General features: G+C 38.9%; 1 protein-coding gene across 1 annotated transcript in view; it reads left to right on the forward strand.

Moving 5' to 3' along the window:
* The window catches only part of RREB1 (ras responsive element binding protein 1), a 138,331-nt gene that overhangs the window by 95,013 nt on the left and 18,819 nt on the right, over window positions 1-24,499 (forward strand). The window contains 2 exon segments of the mRNA XM_074271026.1: window positions 14,580-14,769; window positions 15,760-18,628. Coding sequence (XP_074127127.1) covers window positions 14,580-14,769; window positions 15,760-18,628 — 3,059 coding nt within the window.

The following is a 24,499-nucleotide window of genomic DNA, read 5'->3' on the forward strand; positions in this document are numbered from 1 at the left end:
TCATTTTTTCTTTTTATTTGAAGAAAGTAAGGCTTCAGTAATTTAAATGACTTGCCCATTATCACAAAGATGACTGTCAAGAAATTACATCCAAGTCTTAGTCTTTTGACTGTACCTTTCCCACCACACCTTCATTTCATAAGGTTGTCTATCCTGTGGTGGAGCGCAGGGTACAGAGCATGGGGCAGAAAGGAAAAAGATGTATAAAGGACCACTGCCCTAGAAAGAAAGGGGTGAGAGGCAGAATCTCCAAGCCCTCGTGGCTACCCTTCTGATGGTTACAGGTGCCCTTGGTGTACTGTAATGGTATTTATGTTTTTGAAGAGTTGACTGAAGAAGTATTCTTCTTCTCCTTGGATATGGCCCCTCCAGGCAGTCTTTCTTCCCACTGAAGTCCCTGGAAGCCACACCCTGGCTTCTGACTTCCCAGGGAGAGCCTGTTAGTTCTTACCCATGATGAGGGTGGAGGAGCTGTTGCTAGCTAGATGGAGTAGGCTTTATAAAAGCAAGGGGAGTCCTTAATTATGGAACACTGTCCATTATTTTCTTTATTCTCATTACTGGCTGCTTTTGGCCTGATACATTGCTTTAAGAAGGCAGCTTTAATATAAAGTATGGGGCTTAGCTGCCACTAAGCAAATGACCCATGACCATTATTGAGAGATAGAAAAGAGAAATGGGTAGGAAATAAAATAGAGGCCTTGAGTATAAATTACTGAGTTTGAATGGTCTGAATGGCTTTGGGAGTCCATCATCCATAGATGATTCAAGTCTCTACAGAATATAAGAAAATTAAGGAATGACTCAAACATAAGCTAAGTGCAGAGCCACATTAACAGTGTTGTTATGTTACTATGTAACAAAAACATAATATATAACCAATTATATGCTTTGAAAAACACTCTAGTGGACTTAATAATTAGGGATGACTGGCAATTGATTGCCAACTTCTCTGTTAATTCAGAGAAGAAAACGGGAGATACATAGATGGGCCAGACAAGAGCACTGACATTGAGAATGAGAGAGTTCTAGCTGGGAATAATCAGTGAGCAAGGGCTTGCAAAAGAAGCTGGTACATCAAGCCCAACTAGAAGAATAAACTTTGGTTATAGCAAGAGTGTTCAGAGCTAAAGCAGGGTTTGGGGAAATTAACCTGGAGAGGACCATTGTGTTTGCTGACTTAAGTGTCTGTGTTGTGAACAAGAGGTTATGATGCTTTAAATAGCATTAAAGAAGTTGAAAGTGGGATTACTAATAATTTGGATATGATTTAGGACAGCTTTCCAGAAGGTCTCAGTGTTGGGGTTATTAATAGTTTATTGGCATTTAAAACCAGTAAATGTTCCATGACTGTTTTAAAGTGAAGAAATAGTAATTAATTTGTGGGTGGTTCAAGATTTCTCTCGAAAGTTACTATATGACAGTTGGTGAACTTTATGACCTAAGTATGGCTTTTTGTTGTTGTTGTTATTTCCTTTGTAGTGTCTTGCACTGTGGCATTTAATGGAAAATAAGTTACTTGCCAGATTCATGTTCTATCTGTTGAAAAGCTTTATTTGACTTTTATTTCTTTTGGATAAATCATTCATCTTGTTTGTCTCTGAGAGGATAGAATTTTCTAGACAATCTTCAATCCATCTAAGGCACTGCATCTTAAAATTTTTATGACTGCATTTCCACAAAATTGGTTTTTATTGTAATCTAAAAACATTTCTGATCTGTGATGCAAAAAAAAAAAAAAAAGTTGGACCCCCTGGTTTAAACGATAAAGAAGGGGGCAGGGGAAGCAGATTTACTCATCCCATCTTTTCTTTCATCAGTTCCTCTGAGAAAAGGTGGATTAGGCTATGGGATGAAAAATTTCTCAGTGAGAAGGTAGAGTTATGAAATTGAGGAACCTTATATTCATTCAAGATTTTCTCAAATTACAATTAAAATGAACAGTGGGGAGGGTATATGGTTTCAGAAGCTACTCTTGTCACTCAAAGATCTCATCCATCTCTCCTTAATGAACATTGAAATTTATAGAATGATTCAGGTGTAAGAGAATTTAATGTGGTATCAGGAAGGCACCGAGTCTCAGGACCAAATATAATAAAGTGTTCTTTAGTCGTTACTTTCAGGGAGCAGTGCAAAGTTAGGGTTGGAGAGAGTAGTAGAAGGAGGGAAGTGGCGAAATGGAGCTGGAACCTGGAAGGTATTTATTTTTGTTTCTTAATTCCAGAAATCCAGGTTCTCTGTACCAGGAAGGGACCCTTTCTGTAGGTTTTGTCCTCTGCACGGGGCAAAGGCTCTAACTTATCCAGTTTCTGTGCTCATGCTTACATAAGCTCTTTGTGAAACTGGCCAGAATCTTGATGCTCCTTTGAGTTGAGGTTGAAAAATCCAGCCTGGTGTTAAAACTGTGTATGCAGCCTGGGGTGGATTCTTTAGGATCCCCTGGAGGCAGGCAGCTAGGGAGTTCTGTTCCATCCTTCTACCAGCAACTGGGAAAGAGAGATTAGTGCAGCTGTTTGATGTCTATCCTCAAAGCCAGAGCAGGGGATGGGAGAGAGTGGGAGCCTAGTGGGGGAGGGTCAGATTCTGAAAGGGGAAGAATGTCTGAAACTGGGTGGGGCTACTGAGGAGGAGAATCATTAGCACTCCTTGTCTCTTCCTGTAGACTGGGAAAGGAAAAATAAAGCATGAAATAAATAGCCTCTTAAAATGCTCATCTCTCTCTCTTTTTGCAATCTATAATTTCCCTTAATTTCTTAAAGAAGTAATTGGAGAATGCTACTTTTTAAACTTAGTTACGCTGGGGACCAAGCATAACTGATATAACTGATGGTAATGAAATGTCTTGACTTATCTGCTTTTCCTCTTCCTGCATTCACAGATGAGTCACTGGCCAGTTACTTGGCTTTAGGAGCTCTGACATTTATGATGTTAAGGAGTTAGGGCTTCTCTAATTCACCTGAATTTGGACCTGAGTCTTGTGGCCATTCATCTTAAATGACACTACTTGTTTACATTTCTGTATGTAGACATTTTCATTAGTTGCACTGATTCTAGAGAAATGAAGCTATTAGAACTTGAAGGATCTCCTTTTTCATTCCTTGATTTGAACACTTAAAAATCTTTTCTTTAATATTTTGCTTTTATTCAGAAATTGGTTTGCAAAGTTTAAGAAAGTGGATATATCTATAGTCAGAGTTCTGTTTGTTTTCAGAACATATGAGGTAAAACCAGTTGCCATTTTAAATGTCAGTGGGTTTTTTGTTTGTTTTTCTTAGATACAACTAATTAGCTTCTGAGGCATTTACTGTGTACCATGTTGATCTTGATCAATGTTTCGGGGTTTTTTTTTTTTTTTAATAAGCAGTAATAACTTACATTTTTGTATAGTGCTGTATGATTTATGAGCTGCTTTCTTCTCAACTTTGTAAAGGGTAGTAAGGAACATATGCTATATTATTCCCATTTTACTGATGAGCCAATTGAAGCCCAGAAAATTTTGAGTGTTTTTACAGTCTCACAATTAGTAAATGTCAGATTGGATATGAACTTTATCATTCCAAGACTTTTTTTTAATACTGTAATAATAGGTTTCATCCCTGCCTTGAGCATACCAAAGAATAATTTAGCTTTTTCCTTGAAGACTTAAGACTAAGTGGGCTTCAATTTATTGTATTTTGCTTCTGTGCACAGTGGTTTAGACAGAGCTCTCTGGTATGCTATTTGTCCCTTCCTGTGATTGTACTTTCTGGATTTATCTGATTTTTAGAGGTTTTGCTTTTTTTTTTTTTTTTCTCATTGGTTATTTATCATCCTCTTAGCCAACTATCAGTCAGTCAAATTTGTGAAATTCTTTTTCATATGTGATGTTCACACTAACCCTGTGAGATAAATATCACAGTTATGATGATATCTATTTTACGTTGAAGAACTGATGCTCAAGAAAGGCTCACCACCTAGCTCTCCTGTGCAATTCCAACATAGGTTTCTTCTTCCTCCGGCTCTATCTACTCTCTCTTCTGACTCATGACATAAACATTGTTGTACACAGCAGGATGCCTAACATCAAATTTGCTACTTTTCATATACTGTACTATGAAACCAGCTGATAAAATTTCTTATTTTCTATAAAACATGAAAAATATAGTTTCTAAGTGTCTAAGCTTTTGTGATAGTTTTTATGGGGCCCCATGGGACCCTTACTTATTTAAATCTGTGTAAGGTGAGTGAGTTAAAGATTTAAATTACTTTAGCTGCCACAAAGAGTTTTGCATACTCTTATTTTTCATTTCTGCAATTTACATTGCTTTTCCATTTACTTTGGTGTACAGTTTAGAGGTTGAAGCTAGAAAAAAGGCCCTGTTTATTATAATTTTTGTTTCAGGTCTCTTGCTCTATGCACAGGCACTGAAAATTGCATACAAAGGGTGGCTATGCAGAACATTAATTAGGATGGAGATAGGGATTGGACATGTGGTTTTCACTGATTAGTGAACTCCCTGATGAGAAAATTTCCACCAGTGATAGGGTGGTACCTTCTCTGCATTTTGTTTTTTTCCTGGAGAGATTTCTTGAAGAGAGAATGAATGAATGAATGACTCATCCAGGGTCACACAGTTAGGTCATGTCAGAGATGAGACTTGAGCCTAGGCTGTCTTCTTTCTATGATTGGGTCTCTATCCATTATGCCACATGATCTGAAATATAGAAAAATGTATAAACATTGTATGATCATACTATACATAAATATGTGGGGTGATTTTTTTTTTTCATAAGTATATGGTTAATATCAACCCACATTTGAAATGAATGTAAACTGTTATTTTTACCTTCTGAATCCAATTCTTCCTGTGCAACAAAAAATTCGGTTCTACACACATATATTGTATCTAGAATATACTGTAATATATTTAACATATATAAGACTGCTTGCCATCTGGGGGAGGGGGTTGGGGGAGGAAGGGAAAAAATATGAATAGAAGTAAGTGCAAGGGATAATGTTGTAAAAAATTACCCATGCATATGTACTGTCAAAAAAATGTTATAATTATAAAATAAAATAAAAATTAAAAAAAAATATCAACCCACATTTTATAATATGGTACTTATAAATGCCCTCCAAAAGAAAAAAAATTTCTTGTTTAGTATGACAGGGACAAGAGGGCTAGAAAATTTGATGTAGATTTTCCAGATAATGGAGGCACCATGCCTCAAACCCCCTTGATTGGGTAGAAATAGCTTTAATAATTTAATCAATTGATAGCAAATTGAAATGAAATGGTTCTCCTAGGGTACCCCTAAGGATTTATTCTTGATTCTGTGGAGCAAAAAAACAAAAAACAAAAAAAACTTTTTAAATGACAACATTTTTATCCATGTGTAGCTAATAAAGAGTTGCTCTCTGGATCAGGGAAACAGTAGGAAAATCCTTAACCTCTCTGTACTCTAACCAACTCTGAAACTAACTTTTAGGCAGAGAAGGTGCCCTCCTGAAACAGGAGAAAATTTACTTGTCAAGGAGTTCCCTTTATCAATGAAGTCACAGAACTAGTGCTTATACTGATCTGTAATCCTGTCACTGATGTAGAGAACGCATATACATTGCATAAATGTTTTCTGCTTTTATAAATATAGAGTGTAGTGGAAGGGGAAGGTGACTGTAAGCACTTGCAATGAGTGTGACAGGTTTACAAACACTTAATAGAATATAGAAATTATTGAGGATTTGTGATTTATAAAAAGCAGCATATTGGCTTTTAGCAGTTCTGTTGATTGCTCCAATGTTGGTGTGCTACGAGATTGAATTCTTCCTGAATCTAGTTCGTCTTATCTTCTTATCCAACTCACCTCTGTGTACAGATGAATAATCTTGAGTCCTAGAGGAGTGATATGTACCCCAAGGTCACCCAGAGACATGTGCTGCTGCCTCTTCATCTGTCCTTCCTTCACATTGCCCTACAGCACGCTTCTAACTATAGCAGCGACCCAGCACCCTTTGTTTCTGCACAGGCCTGTTTGGTGCATGCAGAAAGTCCAGATATTTCACCTCATTCTTTGTGGGTAATAGGGATTTGCAGTCAAGACACCAAAGAAATTGGAAGATTGACAAAATCTTTCACCTCTCACAATACAGCTACATACCATTTTCTCTAAGAAGCACCTACAACCAGACATCTGTGACTACTGCCTTTATTGGTAACATAGAATGTCAGCAGATACTGGTTAGGGACACTTATTCTTTGTGTGTGTTTTAGGAGATTCAATTTAGGAGTTCAATAATGACTTGTTCTCAGTGAGAGGTTTTTCCACCAGTTCCATTTGAGTTGGTCTCTTTCCATATTTCCTCTACTTTCTATTGACCAGTGCCATGGATATAAGCAACTGACTGAGCTTATGTGTCTGTTGCCCCACTGGAAAGGCGTACCCTTCACTTTAGCTTGATTAATAGGATATTCTTAAACTCTCGAATCAAGAATCATACTGAGGATCTAAGAAGCTATTGTTCCAAAATACCTTGCCACTGTAGAGCTTAGTTTTCATTTGGTGGGCAGAAAAAAGTAAAAGGTGTCTGATGAATATAGTTTGCAGCTGCTGTTTGTTTTTGGAGACAAGGGTCAGGCAGGCTGAATTTGAACTCATATCTCCCTGACTCCAGGACGCTATCATTGCATCCTGTAGGCACCCCCACAAAGGTTTACATGTGCATGTGGAAAATGTCTAAGCAGATATAATAGAATGTGTTTGGCGTGGTATGGTGAGGGGGAGGAGAAGGAAATAAGCGTGTATTAATTGCCTCTTGGGTGCTTTACAAATGTTATCTCATTTGATTCTTACAGGAATCCTTTGAGAGGCAGACAAACAGCTAGTGTCTGAGGCCCAGTCCACTCTCCACTGTATCTTCCTAGCTGCCTTAAGACTGTGGTTTTGGAGTCAGGTTTTCATCTTGCCTTAAAACCTCTATGAATCTGATTCTTGTACAATGAGGGTGTGGGGATGGAAGATCTCAAAGGTCCCTTCCAACGCTAGATAGCTAGACTTCTGTGGTTCTTGACTTCACATCCCTCATATAGAAATAGTGAGCCCAGCCAATTGTCCCAAAGTCCACACAGAATTCCCCTTTTTTCTCCATTACAAAGGCTCCCCTTTCATTTGGGACTGCAAATTCCCTTGATTCTAGTTGTTTCCCAAGGAAACTTTGGTGGTGTGATTGATAGGTTGGGTTGGACTGGGGAGGAGGAGTCAGGGTGAGGTAACTCCATCTTTCCCATCTCCCCAGGCACATACCCCAGCTGATGGTAGGAATTGCCCCAAATAATCCAAATCTTGATTTTCCCTGTGAAATGAAGACAAATCTTGAGTCTCTTACTGTCAGAACTTAAAGGGACTGGTGGGAACAGTTTAAGTCTCATTTCCTCATTTTACCTCTGAAGAAACTGAGGCTCCTGAAGTTTAAGTACTTTGCTTAAGAGGTTATAAAATGCATATTCCTAGCAAGTGTTAGTCTTTCCCTATAGGGTGTAAATTAGAGCGAGTGTAAGAATGAGCCTTTTAAACTTAACACCCATGTTTCTAAGCCTCCTAAGTCATCTTTTTGCTTTTCTTTTTTTGGACATGGGCAGAAAAAATGAGAGATTATTATTCTGCAATGGACCAGGGGAAAAGGCCTCTAGGGTCTGCGTGCCCTCAAGTCTCTTCCCCACTCGAATCTATCCTCTATTCAGCTACCAAAGTAATTTCCCTAAGTTTAAATTCAACTATATCACCTACTCAATGAACTCCAGTGGCGCTCTATGGCCTCTAGGATCAAATACAAAGTTTTCTGTTTGGTATCACCACTGACCACCTAGCTTTTCAACAAACAAGGCACTCTCTTTCTCAACTCTGCATTTTCTCTGGTTAGCCCCTATGGCCAGAATCTTCTCTTCTCATCTCTGCTTACTGCCTTCCCTGGCTTCCTCTAGATCCCAACTAAATTCAACTTTTACAAGAAGTTTTCCCCTAAATACTCTTAAATCTAGGGCCTTCCCCTTATTAGTTTTTCCTACTTATCCTGCATATAAATTTTTTCATGTTGTCTTCTCCATGGGATTGTGAGCTTCTTGAATGCATTCCCATTATTTTGCATAATGCTTGTACTATGCCCAGGTGCTAAATAAATGTTTGTTGACTGATTTATCCTAGTTTCAAGCCACTGGAATAATTTATGACAGTTCTGACAATCTACAAAGTTGGAGTCCATAAAAGGGGTTGCTGGAAGTTGGTTACACTCAATTAAGCTCATTTCATTCCCTCCCCTGGACTTCTTTTGAAGCTGTAACTTTCAGAGCATCATCCTTTGGTGATTTTTAAGCTGATCTCTGATTCTTGTTCATTTCATGACTGCCAGAGTTTAGGGAACAGAGGATGCTTCAAATTATAACTCAAGTCATTTACCTGTAGAAACATTGTTATGATCGTGGTGGAAGTCTGTTGTATCATACTCCAGTTACCTTGTGGTTTAATAGACATTGGTTGAGGTAGATCTGGCAACCTAGTTACCATTTGTAAAACTGTTTTTGTGAGGAAATAAATGTTTTCAGATTTTTAGAACCCAACCAGATTGGGGGACAGCCTGTAGGTAGTTGATCACTTCTTACACACTTGCTTGATCACATTTGCTTCAGCCTTTATTCATTTGTGTCTCACACTTTGTGACCCAATTTGGGGTTTTCTTGGCAAAGATACTGGCTTGCTATTTTCTTCTCTAGCTCATTTTACGTATAGAAAACAGAGGCAGAGTATTGTGACTTGGTCAGGGCCATACATCTAGTAAGTGTCTGAGGCCAGATTTAAATTCAGAAAGATGAGTCTTTCTGACTCCAGATCCCTGACCCCAACTCTATTCACTGTACCACTTAGCTGCCCAGTAACTTTAAAGAACAGATTGGGCTTCAAAAGTAATGTGATTGAGGGGGCAATTAGATGGCACAGTAGACAAAGCATCAACCCTGAATTCAGGAGGACCGGAGTTCAAATGTGGTCTCAGACACTTAACACTTCCTGGCTGTGTGACCCTGGACAAGTCACTTAACCCCAGCCTCAAAAAAAAAAAAAAAATAAAGTAATGTGATTGGTCATAGGAATACAAGAAGTTGCCATAGCTATCACTTTTATTTAACTTAAGTAATTTTTGTGATTTAGGGCCTTCCAAGCTAAGTTTCCTCTGTTTTTCCTTGAAAGTTCAAATTTTTACTATGTGATAAAAAAATTTATGGGGAGGAGAATTTAACACATTTATTAAAGCTTGAAAAGGACTCTCTCTCTTTCACTATTACTGGTTTTTACTTAGAAAAATTATTTCACATCAATTTTCAAATGATCATCTCCTCTACTAGTGGTAGAAACAAAAAGGCAAACTCCCCAGGTACCAAATTTATCTTTCTTCTTGTGGCACATTATCAAAATCAATTGCAAGTTAAATGGTTCTACAGCCCTTTTCTGGATGCCTTCTTTAAAAATCCTTCTGTCTCATTACTGCTACTTCCATTAGCCAATATGTAGGTAATATAAACATTTTATAACAGTTCTGTCCAACTTGAATTCTTGCTGCATTTTAGATGTCTTAGTTCCTAAAGGAAGTATATCAGAATCAGCTTTACAATGACCTCTCTTGCCCTTGGAGAGCTGCTCGGACTCCAGTTTCCAGCTAGTTCTGCCTGAAGGCCTTAGGAATGGCCTGCTGGAGTTCTAAGTGTCTTTCTAACTGATAAAGACTTTATGAGTGCTTCTGGGTGGTAGTTTTATACATTGCTTTTACTTCAATTCTGTCAACTGATATTTATTTCCTTTCCTTCTAAATTGTATTTCTTTTAGATTATTCAGGATTTTTGGAATCACCTTCTTTACCAGAGTTTCCTAGTCAGACAAGGGTACTTTTATTGCTACTACTGGTTTTGATAGCCTTGAGGAGGGGAACAGATGTGCCCTTAAAACATGCATATGCATGCAAGATCTGAAGTTTCTTGGACTTCCTTCCCAGTTGAAGAGCCACATTCTTTAAGAAGCTGGAAGTAAGGGGCCACTGGAATGTACAGTGCATAGAACACAGGCTTTGGAGGCAGGAGTACATGAGTTCAAATCTCCCTTAAGAGAACTTGCTAGTTGGGTGACCCTGGCAAACCACTGAACCTCATTGCCTTTTTTTTCTTCCCTAAGGCAATTTAAGTTAAGCGACTTGCCCAGGATCATACAACTAGAAAGTGTTTGAGATCAGATTTGAACTCAGGTCCTCCTGACTTCAGGACTGGTACTCTTTCCACTGTGCCAGATTTACACATATACACACACACACTGCCAGATATAGATAGATAGATAGATAGATAGATAGATAGATAGATAGATATAGATATGTAGTTTTGTTTGGATCAGATCTGGAGTCAGGAAGCAAGAACACTGGATTTTAACTCCAGTGATTTAAAAATCACTTGATCATGGGCGAGTCATTTGCTTCTTGTCTCAGTTTCCTTTTGTGTAAAATGGATATAATAATAGCATCTAATTCCCAGGGTCAGATGAGATAATGTTTGTAAAGCATTTAGCTTAGTTCTTGGTTTTTTCCCTTCCTAGCCCTCTGAATGCTTATCTACAGTTTATCTTGTATGTATCTTTGTGCATTTTTGTTTACAGCTTACATAAAGGCCATTGCTCATTGAGAGCAAGGTCTGACTTTTACCTTTCTTTGTATCTTCAGCACTTATCACAGTGTCTGGCACATAGTAGATTCTTAAATGTCTATTAACTGATTAGGAATACTTATGTGGAATCCCTTTTACATCTTGGTCTACAATGTCATACGTTGTCTCAATTATAGGGAACAGCAAACTACAGCCTAAGGGCTAGATATGGCCTTCAATTTTTGTAGGATCCAAGAATTGAAGAAAGTTTTAACATTTTTTTCAAAAATATATTTTGTTGATATCCCTGCTAGATTCGGGGAGTGAGGTGGCTCATAAGTCCAAATTGTTTTGCAGAATGACTTGAATATTTCATAGCTCCACTAACAGTACATTAATGAACCTGTAACTGTTGAGCTTGCCATTTTCTTATTTGTCATCTTTGCCATTATGATGCACTGGTGTGAAACCACATTTTAATTTGCATACTATTACATATTATTTGTAAATTATTAGTGATTTAAAACCTTTTCTCTTCTCCCCAGCCTCTTTCTTTCCCCTTCCCATTGACTACTTCTTCATGTCCTCTGACCATGTTTATACCCATGTAAGTCTCATGTTTAAAGTCTCATTTATTTGTTTTGCATAGAGAAGCATACAGTCTAGGAAGGATCTAATTTCCTCTTTTCCCCTCAGTTTTAAGTTCAAAAGAAATACTTAAAGGTGATTGTACAAAGCCTTAGTTTTTCTGAGATAGACAGTAGAAAGAATACCTGCTCTTGTAAGCAGATTTGTTTTTAAAAGACCATATTGATAACAAAGGGGTGATAGGCTGATCCTTTTTCCTTTTTCTTCTTTGTCTCAGTTTTATTAATCATTAAAATGAGGGATTTTAATTAGGTATTCTTAGTTTTTTTAAGTCTTTTCCAGCTTTAAATTCTATTTAAAATTTTAGTCATCTTTCTAAGGCCATGTGATGCTAACAAGTTACAAAGCTGAAATTAGTATTCAAATCTTTCAACTGTACATTCAAGGCTCTTTCAGTGCTGCATTCCATGGAAGCCATAGTCTGTGAAGAAATGCTCGCTTAACTGCAGTTTTTGGTATAGTACCAGTCCTTACATAGACCTTTCTATCTTTTTATGATTCCAACAGACACCCTATTTCTAAACCAATTTGAAATTACTTAATTCAATCTATTGCTTCAGATAACAAATGACAATGGCCACAAGCCCTTAACAAATATAGTAAAAGAAATTATATTGAGTGCTAATTGTTTTGTAGTGGAAATTAGACCCTTCTGACTGGGTCCCTTTTTAAAAATTGATAATAAAAACAATAATAGGAATAATAATAGTTGTCATTTATAAAGCTGCATATGGGTTTGTTTGCTTCATCTCATTTGAGCCTCACAATAAAACTGTAAAATCCCTGCCACAATTTTATTAGTCTTATTTTACTGAGTATGTATTTAAGTATCATTGTATGTGATAAAATTGATCACACAAGTAGAAGGTGTCAGAGATGGTATTTAAATCCTAGTCTTTTCCTATCTCTCAGAGCTTTATATCTCTTTCATTCTGCCTTTCCAAAATACAACAAATAGTTTTGGAATACAGTTATACCTGTAAAGGTTGAGAGGATCTCCGCAATTATTTTATCTTCTCATTTATAGATGTGTAAAGAAGCCATCCCAAAATCACATGACTGAGTGTTAGAAATGAAATTTGGATCTGGAACCTCTAAAGCCATAGCCAATGCTTCCTTCCGCTCTCCCCCTCATTGTAGCACATGAGAAAGTTAAATGGCAGACTAGTATATGAAGTAGAACATCAAACAAAAGTGGATGTAAATACAAAAGTTAGATGCTAACTTTCATCAGAGGGGCTTTATCAGAGAACAGTTCATGGCAGAAAGATTGAACGAGAAGGGAATGCATATTTGATGGTAACTTAGTGGCTACCTTTTATTATTTGAAGCATAAATTTCATGGAGAGAGACGGCTTTTTGAATGAGGCATTTGAAATCGTTTTGGTAAGCCTTGAGAAAACATTAAATGAAGGTTTTTGAGTAATTAACCTCTACTAACATAAGTGCCTACAAAATGCAAGGCTCTAGGCATAGGGTAAGTGATGTCTACTTTGTTTTGTCCATTCCTGTATGAATTCAAGGTAGGAAAGAAAGAGAAAAAACAAGTCTAATGGAGATTTTTAAAAACTCTAGTTTTATTTTTAACTTCTCTCCCTCTTACCTCCTCTTTTTCCTCCTTTGAAAATACAGGCAAAAACAAAACCTATTACAAACACAGTCAAATAAAACATATTTTCTGCATTAACTGTGAACAAAAAAAGTAAGCCTCAGTCTTCATTCTTCAATCCATCACATGTCAGAAAGTGTAGGTAGCATTTTTCATCATGTGCCTTCTAGAATTATAGTTGGTTATTGGGTTGGTTAGCATTTCTAAGAATTTCAGAAGTTTGTCTTTTCAATATTGTTGTTAATGTATAAATTGTTTTCCTGGTTCTATTCATTTCACTCTGAATCTGTTCATTCAAGTCTCCCTCAATTTCTCTGAAACCACCCATCCCCCCCTTTTTTATATCTTGAAGTATAATAGTATTCCATTATATTTATATACCCTAACTTGTTCAGCCACTCCCCAGCTGATGAGCACCTCCTCATTTCCCAATTTCTTGACAGTCCCAATACTCTGTCATAAATATTTTTGTACATGTGGTTTCTTCTCTTTCCTTAATCCCTTTGGATGATATGACTTAATAGTGATATGGTTGTATCAAAGTATATACACATTTAATAGATTTAGTGACATAGTTCTAAATTGCTTTCTAGCATGATAAACTAGTTCACAATTCCACTCACCTGTCACCCATAGTGCCTTCAGCATTTGTTATTTTCCTTTCTTGTCAATCTTGCCAATCATGTGGAGATTATTTTGAGGAATAAAATACCTATAATTTGCTTATAAGACTACAGCAATTAAAATTTTAAGCTATTCTGATTTATTTGTATTTAACTTTTGCAATAAGATTGTAATCTAAGCAAACTCTCTCAACCCAAATTGTTTCTCAAATGGCATATGAGCTCTTTACTTAAAAAAATAATGATACAATATGAGTGCAGAGTACTTTTGATATTCATTTCAGAATGAATGGTGTACATGAGCACCTATGATGTATATATCAAATCTCTTCAGCATAGGACTATACATGGCAAATTTAACTTGAAAGTTTCTAGGGAAGAAAATATATTTCTTGTTGGCAAAATGCAAAAACAATAGATTTCATTTGTATGTGTTTTAATGTTTTAATTGTTCTTTGTACCTGGAAGTAGCTTTGAGAGAAATTGTATGAGTGGGCAGGGGTATAAAAAATATTTTTCCCAATTTAATTCATTTAATTCCACAGGTTTTTATTGATTGCCTGTTGTCTGATGCAGTATGCTGGACAGTATGGATGATAATAAAGTTGAATGAGACATGATTCATTAGACTTAAAATTAAAGGAATTTGCAGTTTATTGGGAGAGATGAATTTAGAGATTAATACAAATAGCCATAGTGTACAATAAAATATGACATGCATAAAAAGCATTATGGGAAATTAGAGAAAGGAAAAAGCAATTTTTATTGCGGGGAGAGAGCAAAGAGGTCTTCTTGGAGGAGGTGGAATTTAAACTGGTAGTTTAAATGTGGTAGTTTTTGCAGCTTAAAGGTATTCAAATTGTTGGTATAAAGCAATAATGAATTTGATGAGTAGGCGGTACATTCCACATTGTATGTCTTTCTGTGAAATTCTAAAAAAACACAGAAGTACTGACAAGGCAGTACATAAAGTTTCTAAGGTCTATATCAAACTTATGTATAACTTATAACACTTGAAAGCTTATAATGTGTTTCCTCTTTTGCCTCCAGGTGTGACATTTGTTGTATTACCTTCCGCACACATCGGGGATTGCTGCGTCATAATGCAGTTATCCACAAGCAGTTTCCTAGAGACCCAACAGGAAAGCCTTTTATTCAGAACAATCCTTCAATTCCTGCTGGCTTCCATGATTTAGGATTCACTGACTTCTCTTGTAGGAAATTTCCTCGCATTTCTCAGGTATTCTACTTTAATTTAAGAAATAGGAGTTCACTTATTGAGCTTCCATCTTTGCATTTTGTTAATTTGGAACCTTTCTTCTTCTAAGAACACAGATTTTGTGCAATTCTTCCCTTTCTTTAGAGACTGGGGGTAAGGTGGGGGTGGTATATATCTTTTATATAGGCCCTGAAACTTTTTACACATCTGTGGAGAACTTATCTGAGGATAAGGTTCTAGTATGTGTGTTTTTCCCATAATTCCCACTATCTCTCATAATTTTAATAATAATTACGTATCATAATTTTAAAACAGTACATTGGGATTAGAGCTAAAAATCCACTTTCCCTTCTCTTCTTACTTTTTTCTCTATTGCAGTGGTCCTCAACCTGGAGTCTATGAACTTGGTTGCAGTTGTTGTTTTCTCTTGATAACTATTTTGAAGTTATTAGTTTCTTTTGTAATCTTGAATGTTTTATTTTATTAAAAACTTTTTTTTCTTTAAGAAGGGATCCAGAGTTAGCAGATTTCCAAAGTAATTGGAGAAGTATTCAGTTTTTGTGGTAGGCTTTGCCAAATGTGATCTAAAATTATAAATGGGCTTATATCAAAAAATTCAGTGTAGGGAGTAAGAATATAAAAATTCTCTTCCTTATTTAATTGAATCATGAACTAATTGATCTAAAAGAGGGTCTTTTAAAGATTATTGAGTTCAGTCCCTTCATTTAATAGATAAGGAAGTTGCAAATCAGAAGTTGGCCATGGTTACACAAGTAGTGTATTGCGTACCAACCAGGATCTTGGCCCATGTTTCTCTGACTATATGAGCAGTATCATAATGGCTAAGGATTAAGAAAGAAGCATACTAAAATTGGGCATTGTTTTAAAAATACATCTGGATTGGAACTAAAACTCAGTCTTCCCCTTTCCCTTTCATTTCTACTTGAGTTTTGATTCTCATTAATTTTGTCCTCCCAACTATGATTTGTTTTTTTTCCATGCTTCTTTCAGGTCTGGTGTGAAACAAATTTACGAAGATGCATCAGTGAATTTCATCGTTTTATTTGTGAGACCTGCAATAAGGCCTTCCCCATGCTTTCTGCACTCAAACTACACACACAAACCCATATAGTAGGGGATCAGGGGAACGAAAAGCACAGATTACAGTCTAAGTCCTTGACTGATGAGAGCCAGGACCAGAAAGCCTTCATGGCAGCCCTGGGCCTCCAGTCCACCAAAGACGTTCAGCCTGCCCCCCCGGAGGAACCTGTGCTGGATGACAACCAAGCGATCCAGCTCGAAACCCTGAAGAGCGGCCTACCTCAGGAGCCTGGTAGCACCGGCTTGCTCACTTTGTCCCCTCTTAGTGCAGCTTCCCTGGGGGGTTCTCTCACAGTCCTCCCTCCTACCAAGGAAAACATGAAGCACCTGTCCCTGCAGCCCTTTCAGAAGGGCTTCATCATCCAGCCCGATAGCAGTATCGTTGTCAAGCCCATTTCCAGTGAGTCTGCCATCGAGCTAGCTGACATCCAGCAGATCCTGAAGATGGCGTCTTCGGTCCCTCCCCAGATCAGTCTTCCACCACTCTCCAAGGCCCCTGCTACTCCCATGCAGTCCATTTTCAAGCACATGCCCCCACTGAAGCCAAAGCCCCTGGTCACCCCTCGCACGGTGGTTGCCACCTCTACCCCCCCGCCCCTGATTAGCGCCCAGCAGGCCTCCCCGGGCTGCATCAGCCCCAGCCTTCCTCCTCCGCCACTGAGATTGATCAAGAACTCGGTGGAAGCAGCCTCTAACTCACACCTGCTGCAATCTAAGTCAGGGGCCAAGCTGAGCCCGTCCTCGCAGCGCTTCCTGCAGCCCCGCGGGGAGGCCTCGGCTCAGCCGGAGATGAAGACTCAGCTAGAGCAGGACAGCATCATCGAGGCCCTGCTGCCCTTGAACATGGAAGCCAAGATCAAGCAAGAAGTGACTGAGGGCGAGCTCAAGGCCATCATCGCTGGAGCGGCCGGCAAGAAGACCCAGGCCATGCGCAAGGTCCTATACCCGTGCCGCTTCTGCGACCAGGTGTTCGCCTTCTCAGGTGTCCTGCGCGCTCACGTCCGTTCCCACCTGGGCATCTCTCCCTATCAGTGCAACATCTGCGACTACATCGCCGCCGACAAAGCTGCCCTCATCCGGCATCTGCGCACACACAGCGGCGAGAGGCCTTACATCTGCAAGATCTGTCACTACCCCTTCACCGTGAAGGCCAATTGTGAACGGCACCTGCGGAAGAAGCACCTCAAAGCCACACGCAAGGACATCGAGAAGAACATCGAGTACGTGTCCAGCAGCGCGGCTGAGATGGTCGATGCCTTCTGCTCCCCGGAGACGGTGTGCCGCCTCTGCGGCGAGGACCTGAAGCACTACCGGGCCTTGCGCATCCACATGCGAACGCACGGCGGGGGCGCCACTGGCTGCCCCAAGGGCCGCAAGCCCTTTGAGTGCAAGGAGTGCGGCACCGCCTTTTCCACCAAGCGGAATTGTGTTCACCACATCCTCAAGCAGCACCACCACGTTCAGGAGCGTGAGATCGAGAACTATGTCCTTGCGGTGGACTGTGGTGGGGGTCCTCGGGAAACCCAGGCCCCAGATGCCTCCGTGCTACTCGAGGAGACTGGCTGTGGGCCCTATGGGGATCGAAAGCCCCTCACTGCCTTCCTGGAACCCCAGAATGGATTCCTTCGAGGGCCCGCTCAGCAGTCCCTGCCTCCTCACATCTCCATCAAGCTGGAACCTCCAAGCAACTTCCCAGTGGACTTCAATGAGCCCCTTGACTTCTCACAGAAAGGAAAAGGCTTGGCCTTGGTCCAGGTGAAGCAAGAGAACTCTTTGCTGGGTTCCTCTCCTTATGACTGTTCCATGGAACCCATTGACCTCTCCATCCCCAAGAACCTTCGGCGGGATAAGGATACCGCGGTGCCAGGCGAAGCCAAAAAGCAGGAGCCGGGACCCAGTTGTAGCGACCAGCTCTATGCCTGCCCACCGCCTTGCCCCACCCTGCCCGTGACTTTTGGAGCCAACGGGAGTTTGGAGAAGCCAGCCGTGACCACAACAGCCGCCGTCACTGCCGCCGCTGCCACCAATCTTCCACATCCCGCCCAGCCCCTTCAGGCCCCCCTCCACCTTGCCGTCCCCATCATCTCCCCCGCCCTCCTGAGCAACTCGGCTCTGCTGCGCCCTCTGCGGCCCAAGCCACCCCCACTTTTGCCAAAGCCCCCTGTGACAAAGGAGCTGCCCCCTCTGGCTTCTATTGCCCAGATAATCTCGTCCGTGTCCTCAGCCCCCGCCTTGTTGAAAACGGAGGTGTCAGATCCCCCTCTGAAGACTGCCAACAATCCTCTGGTCCCTGAGAAGCTAGGAGGCGCAAAGCAGAAGGCCACAGCCCTCAGCGGCACGGCCAGCCCCAGAGAGCCCGGGGACCTGGTGCTGCAGGCTGGCAGTCCTGGGGCGGCCTCTTCCATGGAGCACGGGTCTACCGGTTTGTCAAAGAAGAGGGGTCGAAAGAAAGGGGCCAAGAATCGACCCAAGAGCAGCAGTGGCAGCGTGGACCTGGAGTCCAGCGGAGAGTTTGCCAGCATTGAGAAGATGCTGGCTACCACGGACGCCAACAAGTTCAGTCCGTTCCTGCAGTCGGCTGAAGGTGATGTCCAAGAGGAAGCCCTGCCTGCTGACCAGAATGGGCCTAGTGACGACGAGCTGGACGGTCCGGATGAAAAGCTGCTGAGGGCAAAGCGGAATTCATACTCTACCTGCCTGCAAAAGATCAGCTGTCCTTACTGTCCCCGAGTGTTTCCATGGGCCAGTTCCCTCCAACGACACATGCTTACACACACCGGTAAGAGCGTCCTATCTGTCCCTCTGTTTCCCCCAGCCCAACCCTGGGCCACCAGAGGATAGTTTCTTAAAATTGGGTGAGGAGCCAAGGCAGACATTCTCCATAAATCACTCTCCTTCCCTCTAAGGGAAGCTTTCGGCAATATTGCAGTGACCCTTATAACATTTTCCCCCTCTTCAAAACCTTGATTCTTAAGAGCCGTGCACTTGTCTGACAATTCATCCTGTTTTCCACAGGAGTATTTTCAGGCTGTGGCCCCGTTTCTTCCCTTAGCTTTCCAACACCTTGAAGTTCTGTTCTTGTTGATGTGATAAGCTAAGTTTTTATAGAAGTATTGGAAAGTGAAAGTAACTGCACACTAATCTTTAATATTGCCCTTCTGATTTGCCTGTTTTTCTTGCTTGAGAATTTATTGATGCAGAGTGTTTGAGACACAAGGAGAATGAGATTGGAAGGAGACTTTGTAGGAAGATGTTGAAGCATCCTGAACTCTGTGCATTGATATGAGACATTTTATCCTGGTGTCCTTTACCAGGAAGCCTTTTGGCTTCAAGCCTCAAGTTTAGCTTTCTTTTTTATCACACTATTCTTTAGATGTCTTATAAATGTTTTGGTAGATTTTTGTTTTCTCAGAAGAAAAGAATTATTGACTAACAGAAAGGAGATTTTTGATCTTTATATTTCACCATCAAGTCCTTGATGACTTTACTCAGATTATTGCCATCATTGTTTTGTGTTCTTTTCTGTCTTCCTGCAAATCTTCACATTTTCTTTTGCATTATTGTATTTTTTTTATCCATCATTGTGACTCAGAAGTACAGGGTTACATTGATGTGCCCAGCTTGTTACTAAGGAGAAATTCCTGGTGGACCATAGTTGGTCTTCCTGATAACAAGAGTCAAGCTTCTTGATCCACAAAAAGTATCCTGAATGTCACTTGAAAGAAACTAAATTAGTGGACTAATACTTAAAACAATTTCATGCAGCATGAAGTAGAAAGAAAATCCATTCCCTAATATTAATTTAAAGAGTTTTTAGAATCATATTTCTGGTCATTCTTGTTGTTGTTACTTTAGTTCTTCTTAGAACAATTTGAAAATAGAAAAGTAAACTTTCATTAAGCGTACTTTTTAGGTCATTTAGATTCCCTGTGATTCTGAATTGTTGCTTTGCCTGGAGGTGTAGAGGGAGGGTATCCCTGCCTTTGGGACAATTCAGTTTTGGGAATCCTGTGATAGAATGAGTGATTACAGAATGTATGAGGAAATAGCTATAGTTTGGGATTAGAGGTGAGTCCACACCCTTGCTGCTATTCATTCAGAAGGTTTTTTTTTTCCTAACTAGGCTTTGCCGGGGAGAAGGGAGGTCCGTAGAGAGGGGATGATGATAAAAGATAGCACATGAAAATGATAGGGAGATCTCTAAGAATGGCTAAAGTCCCTGGCTGATAGCAGGGAAGAGGGAGAGGTGACTTCAGATCTGCTTTGAGGATAAACCCTGAGGAGCTGGGTGGAAAGGGCAGTAACTGGGGGCTGATAATCTTTTAGAGTTAAGGTGGCTACAAAAGAGCACTAAGATGCTACAGCAAAGGTCCCAGGAGACCACGGTGTTAGTCTCAGCTTCACCAAACATGGGGGCTACCCTGTTTGGTAACTTCTACAAAGCCAGTTGACCTTTTTGAACCTCATTTTTCCTTAAGCCTAAAGAGGAGCCCTTATACTTTACTTGGATCATGAGGAGAAATAGTTTGGCTGAAATGGTCAAGATGGACAAAACAGAGGCTAAGAGATTGCAGCACTCTGCATAGTGGTCCTATTGCCACCTGAATGGAAATATTTCCATCTAATTATATTCTGTTCTTGGAATTTATGCCATTTGCTCATTGGCATTTTTCTTTGCTGGATTGAAGTGCCTCAGATCTAAGCATCAAGCTTAGGAGACTGTTGATAGAGCGCTCTCTGGTGGAAATGCATTAGTTCTTAAAAGTATCATTATGAAGGTTGCTGCTGAATTTTTAACTTTCCATTCAAAGGAGTTTGACAAAGAAAAATAATAGTTTCATCAAGGAAAGCTATTTAGAAGTGATAAGGAAAGAAGTATTAAATGCCATATGATCCATATATGGCAATCTTACTTTGCGGCAGTTTTGAATGACAATCTTCTCATCACCTGTTCATTTTATTTAGAAGCAGGTCTTAGAAAAGCAAGTTTCCACATTTCATGACGCAGATTGCTTCACTAGTCTAAATATTTAGCTCTGTTGCTAGATGGGCATTTGTTCTTCATCTTTCTGTCCCTCTCAAAGTCAAGGTCAAATACCACATCTGATGGGCGGCTTCTGTGTCATCTGTCTCCATCTAAGAATCTTTAAAAAAAAAAAAAAACAAACAAACACATTTAGGCAAACTGATGTTATTCTGAGTTACTACAGCAGCTAGTATCTCCTTTTCAGGAGTTTTGCTTATGTCTTTGCAGGTGCAAGTTACCTGTCCTTACTTGCCTGTGATTTAGTTTCGATTGTTTGGTTCTAGATGCCAAAATGTCACCTTGGCTTAAAATGAGTTAGTGATTACACAAAAAGGACATAGGATCATCAACTTAGAGTTGGACAGGAACATAGAAGCCATCAAATTCCAATCTTCTCATTTTAGAGATGAAAAAACTGAGACATAGATTAAGGGAAACATTATTTTGTGATTTTCTTTTCTTAGTATTTATGTAGCCTCTCAACTGTCTCTTGACTATCTTCTTTCAAATCATTCCTTAACACAGCTACTAAAGTATAATATGTGTTATGACCACCCTCATTAGAAGCTCCCACAGGTTCCTTAAGTTTTGAAGGAAAAAATACAAATTCCTTTCTCTGGTACTAAGGTCTTCTATGGAAACCCCTTCCATCTTTATTTCATACAACTCTTCATTTCCACTATCTTCCATCCAGGTCTCAGTTGCATATACTTTTTTACAGATCTCTGATTGACTTCTTCCATATCTCTATCCATGGAAATCTGTTCTTCCTCAGCACTTAGCCTTAGGAACTTCCTTTTCTGCTATGTCTGCCCTAATGTCCCTCCATAATACCTTCCCTTCCATCCCTTGCTGGAAAATATTCTTCCCTCTAATTCCATATCTTTTTTGTTCTCGTTTGTATTGTACTTATACACATCTCATCCCTTCACAACTTATACTTAAGAATAAGCTAGATTTCCTGATTGATTTCCTTGTGACTTGTATATTGTGGGTTGGAACTGTCAGACTCCTTGCTGGAATCAGATTGTTTATGGCTCACAGGGATCCATATCTATTTGAGTGGGTTTTTTTTGTTTGTTTGTTTTTGTTGTTGCTATTGTTGTTTTATCACTGAAATAGAAAACTTAATAAAGGTTTGTTTGAGGTGCAATATTTTGATTAGTCAGTGACATCCTAAAAGCTTTTCTTGTAATGCAAACTCTGAACATTCATGGCTGTTTATGCTCAAGGCTTCATTGATGATATAATTGATTTTGGCAGGGGAGTAATCACAATGGTGACAACCAAATTTCCTCTGCTCTGATCAAGATGTATAGTTTGTATCATACTCTGTATGAACATACACAAGGTTACGTGCTCATCAAAATGTTATCCAGAATTGTAATCTTCCTGAAGTACTCATGTATTTATTCAGTTTTGTTATGGTAGTCATCTTTTTGAGGATGGTTTTTTTATTTGGATATAATTCTAAAATATAAGCTTGGTTTTAGTACCAAGCCAAAGAATTAGCAATATGCTCATAGAATGTAAATCTGGAAGGAATTTCCAATCCAAAGCCCTCATTTTCAAGATTAGGAAATGATTTGCCCAAGATCACACAGATAGTAAGTATGTAGAAAAATTACAATCCAAGATTCGTTAGAAACTGCATCTCAGTCTTTACAATAATATTTTAAAATTATTTGTTTCCATAACTTGCAAAGTACTTGACAGTTTTCTCTCAATTTTTAAGCTCTTAGCTTTATTGGATATTGTATTTAGAATGTCATATCTTCATGATGGGGGAATATTTATTCTTTCCACATTTAAAGATTAACCTCTCTGGTATATATGTCTCAATGCCTTTGAAGTAAGGGGTGTGGGTGTGTTTGTCTATGTCTATGTGTATGTGTGTACACGCATATGTACATGCCCATTTTTACTCCAACCTGTATTATGATGAAATTAGAAAGCTCCCTTTGCATAGAGATCAATTATTCTGTAACTTAGATAGTATTAAGAGAGTTGGCTAGAGCATTAAAAACATTAAAAAACTTGCCTAGGGTCATGTCATCAGTTTTTTCAGAACCAAAACTATTTCTGCCTGCTCTCACCAGAGGCATGATAATAGTCTTATTATTTTCTAAAATGTCTAAAAACTATGTTTTAAAAATAAGAAGTTAATTAAAATCTGCTTAACTTTTTAAAATTTTTTAATTAAATTTTTTTTTTTAAAACCAAGCTTTAGTTATGTAATTGTCTTTATTTTTAAAAATACACAGGCAGAAATACTTGATTATCTGCTTACCTTGAGAGACTTATTAGTTCTTTATCAGGGTTGGGTTTGTGGAAAAAACACCTGTGGATAAATAGGATTTTTCACATTTAGCATTCTTTTCAGGAATGTTGAGGTTTGTGGAGAAAGTTAGCATTTTTGACAAATAGATTTTTTTCACATTTGTTCAAGTGCATTTAGCGCCTCCTGTGCATAGAGGATTATGCTGGACTCTGGGATTGAAAAGCTTCTGAGGTAAAGGTTTCAAACACAAGCATAATTATAATCTATAATGATACATAAGAAGTGATCTGAAAGGCCTGAGGGGGAGAGGGCTCATCTCATTGCACTTGGAAGGATAGGAATTGAACAAGTGAAGAAGGCATTCTTGGGAATTCTGGGAGCAGTGACCCAAAGGTGGGAAAACATAGAGCTGTGTCTTGGTGGTAACTTATTTTCCCAGCAGGCATCAAAGTATTTCTTAGCCAAGTTTTTTTTCTGAGAGAGTCAAAATCAAACATTTATTTATTTTAATCTTATATTGGGAGAAACCATATTGCAGATACAAAGATAACACAGCTTATTTGAGGACTGAGTTAAAAAATTAAAAAAAAAAAAAAAAAAAAAGCACCTCATTTGGACTTCCCATTTACTTACTCCAATAACTGAAATTTGAAGGGAAGTTTACTAAAATACTCTTTTCTGTTCATTTTCTTCCTCTTCAAACAAATTTGAAGTGTTCAAATAGTAATAAAAGATTGATTAAAAATTAAGGTTTGCACTAACTTATAAAAATAATTTATGTATAATGCTTCTAAGTTTATAAAGCATTTTAATGAATATTATTTTACTTGAGCTACATACTAGCTTTTTGAGGTGGTTTGTGTAGATGTCAATTCCATTTTACAGATGAGGAAAATGTATGTGAAATGAAATGACTGGTCACATTGAGAAACCCTTTTAACTGTTGGGCCACACTACCTATGAAAATAATACTTAAGCAGTTAAGTAGTTTATTATAAATTTATTATTGCTTTTGAACTTTGATTTTTTTTTTTTTTGGTATATCCTTAGATTTTTAACTTGCTTTAATATATAGAAAGTATCATTTGAGTATCTTTCAATGGTATGTTGTCAAGTCATTGACAACTTCCTGTAATGGCAGGGGAATGAAGGGGAGGGGAAGAAAAGAATTTTGAAGAAAGGAAAATATAGAAAATATAATGACCGATAGATGGTAGGTATTTTTATGAAAGCAATTGTTCTTATTAATCTTTCTGTATAGCCTTATGTAATTTTCTATTTGACATCATTTGTTGTCTTTTTTTTTTTTTTTTTTAATTAAAATGAGTTCTTGGTTACTGGTA

The sequence above is a fragment of the Sminthopsis crassicaudata genome, chromosome 1 (genome assembly GCF_048593235.1).
Source record: "Sminthopsis crassicaudata isolate SCR6 chromosome 1, ASM4859323v1, whole genome shotgun sequence".
NCBI lineage: Eukaryota > Metazoa > Chordata > Mammalia > Dasyuromorphia > Dasyuridae > Sminthopsis > Sminthopsis crassicaudata.